Raw genomic sequence first — 15,875 nt, 5'->3', positions numbered from 1 at the left:
TAGAACATCATTTACTCTATTTTAAGGGTTCAGACTTTTTGTTTAAAGTACATTTAAGGGACATGGAGTTTGTTAAACCGCCCTCCACATGTGCACAGCAACGACAGGAGATAAACACTGAAAAGGAAGACTTGGTTACAAAAAGAAATCAGTTGTATGAAAATATTTCAGCCACGTAAAGGAAGAGTTTGACTAAAAACCGGTTTTCTGTCTGCGGACTCTTGCACTTGCTGCTACTACATCAGACATACATTTGTTGAAGCCTTAAATCAGCGCCACAAAGTCAGATCTTAATGCCATCCCAAGCAAAGCCACTATTTTGGTTGCTTTCGCCAGTGTTACAACATCAGAGAAAGATTCCAAATGGCTTTTTTCAGCCTTTGTACAAATATTTTTTTTTATTTTCTACGCCAAGAAGTCCTCTGCAAAAAAATCACCAAAATCATTCTAGAATGATTACTTCCCTCCAAATTGAAAAAAAATCTTGGATTTCTGTAGAAAAACCAAATATCGCAGTGTTTCTTCCAACATGGTTCAGTTCTAGTCGGAAGCTTTTTGTGAAATCACAGTTGATTTGCAGGCGAAAATGAAAAGAAAACAGACAACGTCGACCAAAAACAGGTTCTCTGTTGGCAACTGTTGCATCCACATGATCTTTCTAGAACAATTAATTCTTTATAAATACAGATATTCAAGTCATTCTGTGAAAATACTCATATTTTGCAATGTCATTTTGTCCAACATCATGCAGCTTTAGTATGAAACCTCATAAACCTGAATCTTTGAGTTTCAGGGTGGAATCGCTCAATTGTGGTGCTTATTTTGCTCATTATGTGTCTCCCAGCATTAAAAAAACACCTTGTGAACATTTTAACAAGGTGAAAAACTGGATTTTCACTGGAGGGGGTCTTTGAGGACGTCGGGTCAAAGCTGAAGCAGACAGCGGCTCTTTTCCACCCGCTAATAAGTGATTTAGAAAACACGGCTCCACTGTGGATTTACAGCCCGTTAAATAATCTGCTTGGCTCGTCTCGCTGGACTACGGCCCCACATATTTCAGCAATTAAGCTGGCAAATAAAAACACACTGGAGCCAAATTACTGGAATAAAGCAGCGGCAGAAGCAAAGTTTAGCTCAGAACTAACATGACGTGTGTGGATGCGGGTTTGGGTTGTGCGTTTAGACAGATTTCCGGCCATGATGGGACCGATTCCTGTCAGCAAAAGGGCAGAGAAATGCCAGAGTGAGCGAGGAGGGGAGGCTTCCTGTTGGTAAACATCCTCCCAGATTAAGAGCATAATTAAGGAGGGTATTGTGGTGCTGAGCAGAGAGGGGGGGGAGGCCTTCCAATGGAAATAAAAAAGGTGAAATCTGGAGCAGTTTTTCAGAAATTCAGCTCATAGAGATCCAAATCTGTAATCTGACGGCGGATCTTTAATCTCGGCTGGCCTCAGGTGCTGAATTCAGATCAGTCCGTTCTGTCCTCGGATAAAATCCTGCAGCCTGATCTCTCTGCAGGCCTACATGAACTTTATGTCTAATTGATCAGAGGTGCAACACACACTTGTGTCGAACCCCCCCTGCTGCCAGGAGGGCGTCCATCTGTTTCTCACCGGCAGCCTCTCAGCAGATAAAGATCTAAAAAAAGCCGGACGAGGTGAGATGGTGAGAGCAGGACGAGCGTGGTGGGACATTCAGAGCGGATGGATGGATGGATGGATGAGGGGGGAGAGAAGGGAGGAGCGGGAGGGAAAAAGAGGGGAGGGAGAGCAGGACTTGGTGAGGTTTGAAGCTCTGGTGAGGTGAGATGGTGTGTTTTTTTTTCTCCCTCTCCAGAGAGACAATGACTGAGCTCAGCGTGGGTGTGTTTGTTCTAGATATTCTCATCTTTTCATCCATTTTTTAACTGTTATGACTAAACAAGCCCACAACATCATGTCACTTCCTAAAAGCCGGTGACTATTTGTAGCTGTGAAAAGAGCGACACCGTGGAGAGATGAGGGATAAATATAAAAACCAAGAAAAGATCATTTTATCAAGTTGTTTTTTTGTTTTTTTTTTAAGGATGTGAGGTGGTGTTAGACAACATGTTTTCAGCTTTAACTGATCTAAAGCCACAAAAAGCCAACTTTAAAAATCACTCTTCTTCACAATTTAAGCTAAAAATCAGCCTCCAGTTGATAGAAATCAACATTTTACGCAACATCCATTTGGTTAATTGCTGCTAAATTAAACAAAGGCGTGGTTTTTCCAAAGAATCCAATGAGCAGACAGCATAAAAACAAGCGTTACATCATGGTTCCACACAGCACATAGACTTATTAAAAAACCAGTCAGGCCGAGGATGCAATTATAAATCAGAAGAAAAACATAATATACCAACCATTTATGCTTTTTTAAAACACAGATTTAGAGCAAAATCGAGCTTTACTCGAGCGTTTTTGGCTCCCGGAGGCGAATTTACGCGACTTAATTGCAGAACAACCTGTTAATCTCCAGAAGTGAAGCAGCTTCTCTGCCGTCAAACAGCATCTTCAGTGGGAATAAACCACAGGACAGTCTGCGCAGAGTGTTTTCTGACACAATAATTCTCATTTCCTGTTGTTTTTTTTTTGTTCCACCCTCCGTGTCTTACCTGTGTGTGTGGATGATGGTCGAACATGTCCATTTGGATCTCCTGGGTTGAGGTCGAAGGCGTCCTGGACATACTACTTTTCTGTACCATTGGATTTCACTTTTTGAAATAAATTCTCTACTGTCAGTTTCGTGTGTTTACGATGTTGTCCGCAGACTCATCTTCTTCCTTTTCCTTTTTTTTCTTCTTCTTTCTAGTCGAGGAGGGTGAAGCCGCTGATGTATCGGAGCTGCCTGCTAATATAATGGCAACAGCTGCCTCCCTCCAGCCTATAGCGTGCCACACTGGCGCACCAGCCTTTTACAGCGCGGTCAAGTGTGCGTAATTACGCACGGACGCATCCACTAACGCTGCTTTCAAAATAAGTTCTTGCTTCCATTTATTTTTATTGTGCTAATTTTTTACTCCAGCTTTAAAGACACAATTGTTACAGGACTGTCCTTGTATATTACAATCCAAAACCAGTATTAGTTTGTCCTATATATACACCATACCACACACACACACACACCTGTTTACCACTTGTGTATATTGTTTTGTAATTTCTCTTCTCTTTATTTCTTTGACTTACAATCACGACCACTACTCATTTCGTGCCATCACATGTGAAAATGTGTACTGGCATGACAATAAAGAATCTTGAATCCTTGGTGAATGCATAATACTGGACATTTTTTCATTTCAAATAAACGTAAAAATACTTTGGACGAGTCTTTTCTTTAAAATATAACAAACGTCGATTAACAGTAGATTAAATTCGGAGTATAAATGCAATAGTGTTAAGTTGACATACAGTTCTGCGCAAGCTCTTTAAGCACTAAAAATTAACTGAGGATGCTCCAAAACTAGTGCAAAGAAAGTTTTAATCCTCAACTAAAGAGCAATAAACCATAAAAATGTGATCGCTCTTTTGCCAATTTGCTTTCTAAAACAGAACAATTTCTCGTCAGCACACTTTTTTTTTGTGAGGTTCTCAGGTCTTTAGAAAGCATCCTGGATGATAGGTCACAAATTCTTCTGGAAATTTAGGTTGTATTTAGGACCATAGCATCAGCTGCACAACTTGCTCTAATTCTTGCTGGTAATTAAGGTGGTTTGATTTCACTGACCACACTCTTCAGTTTATTGTCTTGTAGAACGCTTTGGTCGCTTCTCTCATCATATTGTGTCATGTAAGTGCTTAAAATTGGGCAAGAGGCATAACATAATAATATAACATAATATAATATACTAAAACCACCTAGAAACAACTGGAGGCAACCTGCTGCACTGCAGCTCCTGTTAGTTAAAACCCAAATTACATTAGTTATTGGTGAAAAGCCTCTTCTGTCTTTATTGTAGTGAAGTCAATCATTATGGACCCAATATTGTTGCTGAAATGTGAGGGGAAAAAAAGCCTTCATCCAATGCAAATAACTACAAGTGCATCATCTGCGTGTGTCTATTTGTTAACAAGAGGCACACATTTCAGACTTGTGTTGAAAATAATACAGAAATGTGACCGCAGGTAGGCCTACAACAGACAGGAGATGCATCTGGATTCATATGTTTGGTTCTTGCCCGGATATTTCACCTTCTTTTGTGTCCTCTTAAAGCTGCTGTCCGGAGTTTCCGTTTGTTTTCAATTTATGTATCATTTTTTAACAAAGCTTAAATGTGTTAGTCTAGTTCGATACTATAATATAAAGTTAGTAAGACGCGATATGAAAATTTATTCTTGAGCTCCGCCTTCCTCTCATAGACCCCCATGTTATTCCAAAAAGCGCCGGTTGCTGCCGACCAATCAAGTTCGAGCTTCAGCTTTGTCATGCTGTCAATCAACGGTTACGCGCACAGCAAGCAAGCCCATGCAGAGGTGGGCGAGCTACGCAACCCACGCACATTTGTTTTGCTTGTGGAGGAGAGAGCATCAGGGCTCAGCAACTTCCAGAAAAGTTACCAATCCCACGGCTTGTCAGGCCAAGAGACTGCAGGACGTTTTTTGGCTCGGGGTGCTCGCGTCGCTCCCCGACCACGGCCCTCCATAGCCCGCCTGACGGCTTCGTTTAGATGCCCGACCTCTGGAGGAAGATGTTGGGGCGTCTGGGACATACTCTTCGTCAGAGGAGTCATGCAATTCTGAACTCTAGATAGAAATAAATAAACAATGTAACACATATACACGCGTAAATGCACTAAGTTTGATAAACAACGTCATCGAGAGGGATACACGAGTGTAATCACATATTGAAACTTTACTCGTTCGTCCTAGCAGATTCATGTTATTTTGGTATTAGGACAAGTTAGACTCAATACAGCATTCTAACGTAATTCCTTTATTATTTACTAAATGTAGAAGAGTGGAAAACAGCAAAACAGGCGAGATGCTGCAGCACTCCGGGCACTCCTCTCAGATACTGAGCGCGTGCACAAATAAAGGGGCGAAATCAGAGGGAGGGAGGGACCAACAGTGTTTTGGGAGACGCTGCGATTCAAACTTCGGACAGCAGCTTTAAGGACATTTTGTCTCATTTTTCATTCGGGTCTCATTTTGTGTCTGGTTTACTGTCATTTACCGTCTTATTTTTGTTGTCTTATGTCTTGGTTGTGTTGTTTTGTGTCTCATTAGTGTCATTTTGGGGCACATGTTTCTTTCATTTTGTGCTTGTGTCATTTTGTGTCTCATTTTTATCGTTTTGTGTCTCATTCATCTCATTTTGTGTCCTGTATGGGTTGTTAAATGTCACAGTCTTCTTTCATATCGCACTTGTGTCATTTTGTCAAATGTTTTGCCATTTTATGTCTCATTTGTGCCATTTTGAGTCTTGTTTTTGCTGTGTTATGTGTTGGTTGTATTGTTTTGTCCCCATTCATCTTGTTTTGCGTCTCATTTTTGTCTCATTTTGGGTTTTGTACGAGTTGTTTTGTGGCAGTCATCTTTCACATCCCGCTCATGTCATATTTCCTCATTTGTCGTTTTGCGTCTCATTGATCTTGTTTTGTGCCGCATTCATCTGCTTTTGTGTCTTGTATGGGTTGTTTGTGTCATTTTGTCTAATGTTTTGTCATTTCAACTCTCATTTGTGCCATTTTGAGTCTTGTTTAAGTTACTTTGTGTATTGTTCATCGTGTTTCATGTCAGATCTTTTTGTCCAGTTCAAGCAGTCGGTTTTAACAGAATCCTGCTGTTGTTTACGGTCAAATTTTACAGTACATGACTGTAATTGGGCTTTTTATGGTAGTGTACCATTTGTGGACTGTTATTGTGTGGCATGTAATTCAGACTTGTGGTGAAAATAAAACACAAATGTGACCACAAACAGGCCTACCTCAGACAGCTGGTGCTCTTATTTTGAAGTCCTCCTTTGGTCACCGGTGCGTTTTGGCGTTTTCTCTCCGTGTTGACATTATTTTCTGCCTCTTGTGTGTCCACTGACTCCAGCTGGACTCTGGATGTCCACACCCGCTGATCAGAAACCTCCTTCAGAGCAGAGCTGGAGGGGTCTCCGGTCCCTTCACCAGAACCAGACAGCAAGGATCCTGCAGATGATAACAGGTCAATTTCACAGCTAACTTTGCTGCTGCTGCAGGAAGTCTGTAGGATTTGAAGGACAGGAGACTCATGCTGATGTGGCTGCAGGACTCTGGACAGTAAACTAATATAATGTGAACTCTGGGGCCCAAAACATCCCAGAAATGTTGAGTTACTACAGTTTAAAGGCCTCAAGAGAACAAAGCAAAATCATGTCATCACTTCTACTAAAAAGTTAGAAACTGATCACTGACACTTTCTCTTTCTTTATGCAACACTTCCTTTCTTTTCTACTCTTTTTGTCCTTCTTTAAAAATTCCCCGCTCATTTCCTGTCATCCACCAAATCATCACGTTAAATTAAATCTATGTGAAACGCTTCTTGGCAAAAAAACAAACAAACTGATTCTCATAATAAAAACAAAACATGAAATTTAATATTGTATTTGTCATTAGTCTGGAGCTGTGGTTAGAGGTTTAAAAGATGAAGAAGTGAGCTAAATGCAAACCAGTCTGGAAACTTGTGTTAAAACATTCATTGGAGCGTCTTCAACACAGTCAGGTCCATCGGTGACGTGAACAACTTTAAACATGTCATTAAAATGCAACATTCTGCAGGAAAATCGGAGTTCCTGGATCCAACTGGGCTTTTTAGTTCATTTCACCTGATTTGTCCCTTTTTCATCTCTGTCTTTTATCTTTATGTCTCTCATTTTTGTTGTTCTGTCTCTTTTGTATCATTTTTTTGTCCGATTCTTCATTTGTGTCTCTTTTTGTTCCTCCTTTTTGTCCGTTTCCGTCTTGTTTTTTGTTGTTTTGTGTCACTTTTTACTTGTGTCTCATTTGTGCCATTTTGTTTCTCATTGTCAGTCTCATTTTTTCATTTCTGTCTCAGTTTTTGTGTCTCCTGTCTGTCGTCTTGTGTCTTGGTTTTGTTGTTTTGGGCCTCATTTGTCTCACTTTGTGTTTCTGTCTCATTTCTGTCCGATTCGTCTAATTTTGGGTCTCATTTTTGTCATTTTGTGCTTTGCTTTTGTTGCTTTGAGTCTTCTTTTGTGTCAAATCTATTTGTCCAATTCACACTGTAAATTTTTACAATATCTTGTAGTGTATTTAACTGTATGTTGGACAAACAGAACACTACTATTAGAATTTGGTTGTATTTCTGTAGCATTTGATTAAATTGTCGGACTGCAATGACCTGACTTACAGAGAAAATTCACAGAAATATTGCATTTAAGTCGACTGTCACTTTGACAAACCATCTCTAGGGGAAACCTGGTCTTTCCACTTCCAAAGTAGGTCGACTGAACACTACAAATCCTCATTCAAAGACTCAGCAGTACCCCAAAACAAACCACGCTGCTGTTTAAAGTGTAAAACTTCCCAGATGTGGAATACAAACACAGAATAGCCACCCACCTAAACAATGTTCCAGATTTAAGTAACAGCTCCTCCAACAGGAAAACAATGCACCCGCCTATCACAAAAACTGCTCAGGAGCAAGTCAAGGAACACGACAAAGAGCTCAAAGTGTTGATCCAGCCTCCAAACTCCACAGATTTTACCCTGATTTAGCACCGATAGGATGAACTCTGATCCCTAGAGATCCCATCCTGCAACCCACAGAGCCCAAAGTGACTTCATTGTTAGAAATTTGCCTCCACAACAAATTAAAAATAAGTCATCCTAATATGTCGCCCTGGTGGCCAGTGGAAGCTTTAGCAGCTTCTTTGCCAGCCCAGTTTAACCGATCGTAACTCAAAGCTGCGTACAGCAAAGTTAATGCCTGTTTAACATGAGAAGATCAATTCATTTTACATCAATTCAATGTTACACTTTAACTGAACCTCTTGTTGAATCAGGAATTCAACGGAGAAGAACTAAATGAAACACCAATAAAGGAAAACACACTTCATATCCAGAATAATGTGTAAAGGCCGATTTCTTTCATTGTAGAATTAAAAGTGTATGACGGTAAAGAATGATTAAATGGAAGCTTTACAAAGACTAGATTCAGCAGGAATCTGAGAAGACTTTCACACCATCGTGCATTCATTTCCTCCACCATTGTTGATCCCACATTGGTATTGATAGAATTGGTTTTTGGGTACAGCGTGTTCCTATAATCCTAATTAGCTGCTGCATTGCAAATTCGCAGTTTAAATTTTGTTGAGGCAGAACTGTTTCTCCTGCACAGCAAAAAAAAAAAAAAAAAAAAAAAAAGCCTCCAGCCAAGCTCCTGTTTGTCTGCATTTTTATTAGTTTGCATTGGACAAACTGTGAAGCCACGGTGGGGTTTTGTAAAAGTACAAAACATAATATGTGAATTCAGCTGAGATCTACAAAAGACAAATCAGTCCAGACGCATTACACATCCTCCTCCAGACAGACAGGAGCTCAGATAACTTCTTTTGAAGGTTTCTACACTGCTGGATGACGAATTTGTCCTGTGCCAGCTCATGATCCGCACGACTCCAGGTGTTATTCTGGGTTACGTGAGGTGAAGAAGTCACACAAGCGGCCCTCGTGCACCCACACTGTGAGCAGCGTTGCAGCGTTGCCATGGCGACGGGCTGCTGCTGCTGATGCTGGAGAGTCGACGATGTAACAATAGCAGCCTGAATGAGCAGCCGGTCAAATAGCAGATGGCTATTTTTACAGGAGAGCCCACTCAGTAAACCGACGCACCGATGCCACTTTTTATTTTTAACAGAAGCCACTCGACGGCCTACAACTGCGTTTTTCTAATATCTTCACATGTTCAGAACAACTGAAAAGGTTTTTGTTATTTTTGACTCCCCTTGACACTGCATATTTTTACATATCAACTTGTTTCTGCTCATTGTTACGCAGTTTAATTATTTCACACATTTAACAGAGCGAGTTTCACAGTGCATCATTTAACCTTTAGACTGGTTGACGTTACTTCTAGTTCTGTGCAGTATTTTGGGAACACAATTTCCCCTGTGCATCCTCTTTCTTGTTTTATTTCAATAAACTGAATTTACAAACATGTTTTCCAAATGACAAAGCAGCAATGTATTTGGTTTGCAGGATGTACAGTGAAGTATTTTTGACTATTTCTGAGGCATTTAGCCCTTAACAGTTCTGTATGATGCAGGATGTAAGCCACCTAAATCATATTTTTTTGAGAATAAATGCAGCAAAAACATGCCATCTTAAATTTGCCATCAGGACTTGTCAGTTTTGGAACAACCTGCATGAGGAAATAAGGCTTGCAGAATCAGTAACTTCTTTTAAATCACTTCCAAAAACCCATTTTACACACTTGTTTTGATGCGATGCTGTCCCTTTATTGCTTTTGACATTTCATTTGCATTGATTATTACCTAAAATGCTTAACATTAGCTATTCTGGTGACATTTGTAGGGGGAAACACTTCAGTTTTCTGCAATTCTTGTGACATTCTCCATCTATTTATACGCACTATCGCACTCTGTGAACTTAGTATCTTCTCTCTCCTGTAGTTTGTGCTTTGGCCTCTCTGCAGGTATTTCTGGATTTGGAGATACATCAGTTGTCTGAACTGCAGCTACGGGTTCCATCAATCTGTTCCGTTTGTTTCTTCTGTCCTTTTTCGAGGCAGATGGCCTCCCTCCCTGAGTTTCTGAGGGTCTGGCTGAAGGTCTCTTCTTGTTCAAAAAAAAGAGTTTTCTCCTCCTTTGTTGCTGCTCACAGTAATTCTTCTGGATTTGTTGACTTTGGGTATAACGGTGCAGGAGCTTAACCTTGATTTTTAAATAAATCAGTCAATTTGTCAGATAATATGTGTAATTTGTATTATATGTAATATTACTGGTCTTAACTTTAATAGTTAACTTATTTGGGTATACGTAAATAATACTGCTGATCTTTATCCTTAACATTTAAATTTATTTGAGTGAATTTGTAACACTTTGACTCGACAGCGGCTGCTTTAAGTGTGCGGTATAAATAACAGTGCACTTATATTTGACCTGACTAATATTACATATTGTGTTTTGCATTTTTGCATCTGTTGTCTTCTTGCATTAATAACATCTTAATTGTCGCTATGTTGCCTTCTGCTGCTTTTGCACTCTAAACTATTGTTTTAAAAAGTGCTATACAAATAAAGCTGTTATTAAATCATAAGCAATGCATTTATTGATTTTTACAGGCCAAATTGCACTGTGGTATTGTAATTATTTTATTTAGTTGAGTATACAATGGTGCAACAGTGCACAATTGAATATTTTTTAGAGCTCTAGTCAAAGAAAAAAAACTCTAAAATTAAATCTTTAGGATTGTAATATAAAACGTTTGTCATTATAGTCCAAAAATGCATATTAATATAATGTAAGTACTTAAAAAAAAACATGCATAACCATGTACGTTTTTGACTGAGTCTTGTATTAGTGTCTTTTCAGGTCTCAACACCGACCTCATGTGGTGAAGCAGCAGAATTACACCCAAATACTACTTCCCCCATGATGCATTGCGACACAACTGGCTAGTACCATTATTTTATGAAGGGGTTACACTGATGGGAAATTTTATATTTCGCTCTGGATTGTCTTTGTTTTAATCCACTTTCTACCAGTTTTATCGTCGAATGTGATCTGGTGTTAGCATTGCTGAATATGTACAGAAATAATAATGTCTAATGTGGAGAAAGTTGCCTCGTAGGTTTTTCACGACCGGAGATGGACTCTCCCCTAAAATGGTAGCGTCCAGCCCGTCTCTCAAACCTTCCTTTTCCTATTGAAGTAGCAGCCATGAGGTAGGATCGCTGTCGAAGAGACAGTAAAAGTCTGATTTTAACAGTTAAAATATACACATGTAAAAGTCAAATCAATTTATGAAGACGGCCAAATTCATGTTTTATCAGTACATAAATTTACACGTCCTCCCGAAGCCAAAACCCCATATTTTTACAGAGATCTATGGAACACGATGGAGCTGCCGGAGAAGCCATGTTGTCACCCGGCTAGCGGTTAGCTAAATGTTAGCTTTTCGGCTAACGGATACTTAGCCTCTCGCACCTCGTTTTAGCAGTTGTAATTGATTTTTTGCATAATAAAAATGCTATTTTGTGGCGACAAAAGTTGTATTCGTGTCTGTGTTTTTACCGGCTCTTGTCTCTGCCTCCTGCAGCATGCTCAGGCTCCAGAAGAGGCTGGCCTCCAGCGTCCTGCGCTGCGGCAAGAAGAAGGTCTGGCTGGACCCTAACGAGACCAACGAGATCGCCAACGCTAACTCCCGTAAGCACAGCAACAAGTAGTTAATTAGAGTTACAGCTGCTGAATTTAACGAGTCAGTCCTGAGGTGCTGTCTGTCTCAGTCACAGAAGCTGATTGGACCACAAGGGGCTAAACTCAGACCTGAAACTTTCAGCTCTTAACTAAATAATTGCACCAATTTCCTACTAAAATGAAAAGAAAATGTGAGACATTGTCCTCTAAGCAACGTAAAGTTATTCTGCTGCCTTTCTGTCCTTGGTCCATGTTTTGTATCACTGTCACAGGTAGCCCACAGTGAGGTTGATAGAGCTAGCATCATATGTATAAGTGTGCCTTGAAAATACTTTCTTTTTTTTCTTTTAATTGTCGTTTGGGTTGGGGACACTTTAAATAGTCCAGAAGAAAACATTAAAAATAAATAAATCACTATGATGACCTCCACTAGCAACTGTTTTCCTGTAGATTCATTGAGTAACTTTTTTACTGACCCCTACTTAATTTTCACCTCAGAAAAATAAATGACTGTTTCATTTAAATTCATTTTATTTTGAAAAACTGCACAGCACTTTATACTGCAACATAGTAGGGCATTAAAGCAAAGTTTACGTGTTTAAGTGCAAAATTGTTGAGTTAAACAGGAACTCCAGCGTGATCAGAATAAATAACAAAAAGCGCAAATTGTTTAGGTCAGTGGTGCAACTACAAAAGAAACCTGAGTTTCTAATAAAGCCCTACTGAAGTGAAAAAGTTCAGTCTGTAGATTACATAAACTGCAACATGAACAGATGGGATATTTTACTGCACAGAACAGCTAAAGTGACACACTTTCTCCTTTTTGTACAATGTTTCTCTTCTTTGAATATGTAAAAATACTGCAAACTTCACAGCACCGTTACTCGTTTAAATAGATGTGTGGTTAAGTTGTCAGACAGTATTGCATCAGGTTTTTAGTGGTGTATCTCTGCAGCTGATGTATGATTGGACAATGACCCTGAAAAGAAACATCTGTTAAAATGCCTTTGAGAAAAACGAATTATAACCATGTGTGGGTTTATAATACGGAGTAACGTCATCGATTGTGCCGATTTATTGCAGCAGCGTGATCCTTTGATGACCGTGTTACTGGAATGACTGTAAAAATTATGAAAGACAGGGTCCTAAAAGTACAACCAACAGGGTTTTGTAGTTGAAATGCTGATAGTGTGTGTTTAATTAAACACTTTGTGTCTGATCAGCTTCAAGTATTTGAAAATTTCACATCCTTTTGTGTAACTACAGTTCCGCTTGCTCAAGTGTCATTTCTCAGACTTCACAAGGAGCCTTTGGAGTTGCAGTTGATGTTATACTGATATTAATAATAAAGTTTATTTCTATAGCAGCTTTCAAAACTAGAGTCTGAATGTGCTTTACACAGCCTTTAAACACATGAAGAAAGCAGCAATGAAACATTAAAAGAAGACAATAAAACATTGGTGCAATCCTAAAAAGAGCGATACAATATTCAGCTATAATGTTACAATTAACAGCTGAAACATTTCTAAAGTATGCTGAAATTAGCTGAATTTGTTTTCAGAAATACCAGAGTTTATACTAAATCCAATATTTTTGGCTCCCATAAAAACATTGTAGCTTGTGCAATAGGAAAACTCACCAGAACCAAAAGAAAGACTTGAGAATAAAATCCATGTCTGTATTTTTACTAGTGTAGTCTAGTTAGGGTTTTGCAAGCATCATAACCATAAAAATGTTTAGAAATAACAGGAAAGTGCAAACATTTTTGTCAGATAGTTACAACAGACTCATTGCCTTCACTGTATATGAACATGAGCTGCTTACTGTTGTCTTAGTCTCCAGGAAAAACTCAGTTTTATGTATGATTTGTGTTTAAAAAGCCTGTGATTCCTTTTAGTCTAACAGTCTTCTTGTTTGCAATAGCAGAAATTTGGCATAAAAAGTGATCGGGGAAACATATTATACTTAAATTACTCTGTAATATAAATTCTCTCACCTCTAATGTCAGCTAAAAAATACAGTTCTGGGCTTGTTTGACTGTTGTAGCTGAATAAAGTAAAGATTTTTTTTGGTGATCACATTAACTCTGCTTGCAAATCTAACGTTACAGTGACGCTTCAAATGTCAGGCCATTCTTGAAAACAAAAACTACAGAAAGTGGGTCAGGCCACTCTGCTTCCAACCCCTTCAAATGTTCTTTCTGCTGCTGTTCTACATATATTGGTGTTCAGTGTGTCCCAGCAGCTCACTTGTTTCCTTCCGTGTTCAGGCCAGCAGATCCGTAAACTGGTGAAGGATGGTCTTATCATTCGCAAACCTGTTACGGTCCACTCCAGGGCCCGCTGCCGCAAGAACACGCTGGCACGTCGCAAGGGAAGACACATGGGAGTGGGTAGGTTGAATCGCTCATTTGTTAAAGGAGAATCTGAATCAGCCCGTCTTTGAGTTTTCCACTTTCAGTGCAGTTGACATGTCTTCTTGTATCCAGGTAAGAGAAAGGGTACCGCCAACGCCCGTATGCCAGAGAAGCTGTCCTGGATGCGTCGCATGAGGATCCTGCGTCGTCTGCTGCGTCGCTACAGGGAGTCCAAGAAGATCGACAGGCACATGTAGGTTCATGCTTTTCATGCTTTTGGCGTGACATTTCATACATCTCTCAAATACATATTTCACTCAGAAATGGGAGAATATTTCCCACAGAAACCAACATTCTGAATTTAAACTAATACTGCAGCTGTTAGCTCTTGTTTCTTTGCTCCTGTCATATTTTTGCTCACTGGGATTATTTTTCACTGCAGTACCTTATGTACCTCTATGGAACCAGCTCAACCCTGGCTAGAAGTAGAGAAAACTAACAACTGTCACCTCCACAGAATAAGACACTTATAATACCGTGAAATTTAAATAAAGAAAAAAACTCGATCTGAATCCCCTTGATTACAACAATGGGAAAAACCTAGAATCGGCATGTTTGACATTTTTTCAGGAGCCTGCTTGCTTTTATGTATTGTATTGTATTGATGCCTTTAAATTACTATAGCTGCTATGTGTTCCAGTAGTTTCTGAATTTGTTTTCCCCCCTGCTCTCCTCAGGTACCACAGCCTCTACCTGAGGGCGAAGGGTAACGTGTTCAAGAACAAGCGCATCCTGATGGAGCACATTCACAAGCTGAAGGCTGACAAGGCCCGCAAGAAGCTGCTGGCGTACGTATCAGTCCTAAAAACTAGTTGGAGTTACACATTTTAACGCTGATTTAATGGCTTTTGGATTACCATAAAGGTCTAAAACGTATCCTGTTATCACATTGTATCGTGTGGTGTTGGGTTTTTCTTAGGCTCACAATTGCATGCTGATGAGGAGAAATGAACACTTCAGGCCTTTGCACAATACGTAGAGAAAGTAGTAGTTACATTTCTTAATTGGGTTTAGAATTTGAAGCCAGAGGATTGTATCACCGAAGGTCAAATTGATATAAAAAGCTGAGGAAGAAGCAGGAGAACGGTGATGAACACCCGTTTCTTTGTTTTCTTCTGCAGCGATCAGGCTGAAGCTCGCCGCTCCAAGACGAAGGAGGCTCGCAAGCGCAGAGAGGAGCGTCTCCAAGCCAAGAAGGAGGAGATCATCAAGAACTTGTCCAAGGAGGAGGAGACCAAGAAGTGATCTTGTTCCTGCCTCACTCTGCTGTCGAGTGTTGACAATAAAAGTGTACAGAAAGACACCGATGGTCTCCTGACTTTACTTCCATTATGATCCTAGTAACCACTTTAGTAGGGATTCTTTGGTGAAGAATCAAAAAAACACAATTCACATCTCTTTGGAAAGGCTTTATAGTACAAAATGTGCATTTGGTGTGTCACATTTTTCAGCCAGAACTGACAGCTGTTTTGGAAACATTTTAGTGAACTGAGCTACAAAAACTAGCTAAATTGAGATGAAAAACTGATGACAACGCATTAATACAGCATTTGTGTGTGAAAATGAAATACGAGACATCTCTCATATAACATCTAAAACTATAGAACCAGTACTTATTTTTTGTTTTAGTAATTCTATTTAATTTGTAGCATATATTTACAGTGTTACAGAGTTTGATGTATTACATTTAAAGGAAATGTAAGTGAAATTAGGATAAATTTACACAAAAATGCATGTCTTTGGAGTGAGAGTTGAAAAAGCCACGACGTAGTTGCCTTAAAACCGGCATCAGTAAGTAGTTAAACCTTGAAAATTTTATAAACAGAATATTTAATTTTTCCCTGCTGTTCAAAGTAGTGTTAGCTTCTAATGTTTTTAGTTGAGTTGCAGGCATTTGGCAGACAACTGTGTAAACTTCTTAAACAAGATACTTTATTCATCCACTAGGGGAAATTTAAAGCATCCAGTTGCTCACACATATTACATGTAGGGAAATTAAGGTGCAAATCAAATGTAGGGACATAAGTAGAAAAGTAAAAAATTAGAAATATACCGTACTGAAATTCTGCTGATTTTC

The 15,875-nt window shown here is 39.4% G+C and overlaps 2 protein-coding genes across 3 annotated transcripts in view; one reads left to right on the top strand and one right to left on the bottom strand.

Annotated features, from left to right (window-relative positions):
- The window catches only part of cacnb1 (calcium channel, voltage-dependent, beta 1 subunit), a 56,524-nt gene extending 53,587 nt beyond the window's left edge, over positions 1-2,937 (bottom strand). The window contains exon 1 of one of the 2 annotated variants that reach the window (XM_022203565.2): positions 2,636-2,937. In XM_022203565.2, coding sequence (XP_022059257.1) covers positions 2,636-2,725 — 90 coding nt within the window. In that variant the 5' untranslated portion in view covers positions 2,726-2,937. The remainder of the gene's footprint in view (positions 1-2,635) is intronic. The other variant, XM_022203564.2, reaches the window with a different exon arrangement.
- Positions 2,938-10,862: 7,925 nt separating this feature from the next.
- rpl19 (ribosomal protein L19) lies at positions 10,863-15,101 on the top strand. Its single transcript, XM_022203562.2, has 6 exons — positions 10,863-10,910; positions 11,285-11,391; positions 13,652-13,774; positions 13,871-13,991; positions 14,476-14,586; positions 14,920-15,101. Exons 1-6 carry the CDS (start codon positions 10,906-10,908, stop codon positions 15,041-15,043), a joined length of 591 nt encoding a protein of 196 aa, XP_022059254.1. The 5' UTR covers positions 10,863-10,905; the 3' UTR covers positions 15,044-15,101.
- The last annotated feature ends 774 nt before the right edge of the window (positions 15,102-15,875 follow it).

This window comes from Acanthochromis polyacanthus, chromosome 21 (assembly GCF_021347895.1).
Source record: "Acanthochromis polyacanthus isolate Apoly-LR-REF ecotype Palm Island chromosome 21, KAUST_Apoly_ChrSc, whole genome shotgun sequence".
NCBI classification, from domain to species: Eukaryota; Metazoa; Chordata; class Actinopteri; family Pomacentridae; genus Acanthochromis; species Acanthochromis polyacanthus.
This window is presented reverse-complemented; position numbering and strand designations above follow the sequence as displayed.

Bases quoted from the DNA above. Each gene is read 5' to 3' on its own strand.
- rpl19 (XM_022203562.2), top strand. The intron at 11,392-13,651 runs GTAAGCACAGCA...TTCCGTGTTCAG, and splicing joins GATCGCCAACGCTAACTCCC to GCCAGCAGATCCGTAAACTG. The intron at 14,587-14,919 runs GTACGTATCAGT...TTTCTTCTGCAG, and splicing joins GCCCGCAAGAAGCTGCTGGC to CGATCAGGCTGAAGCTCGCC.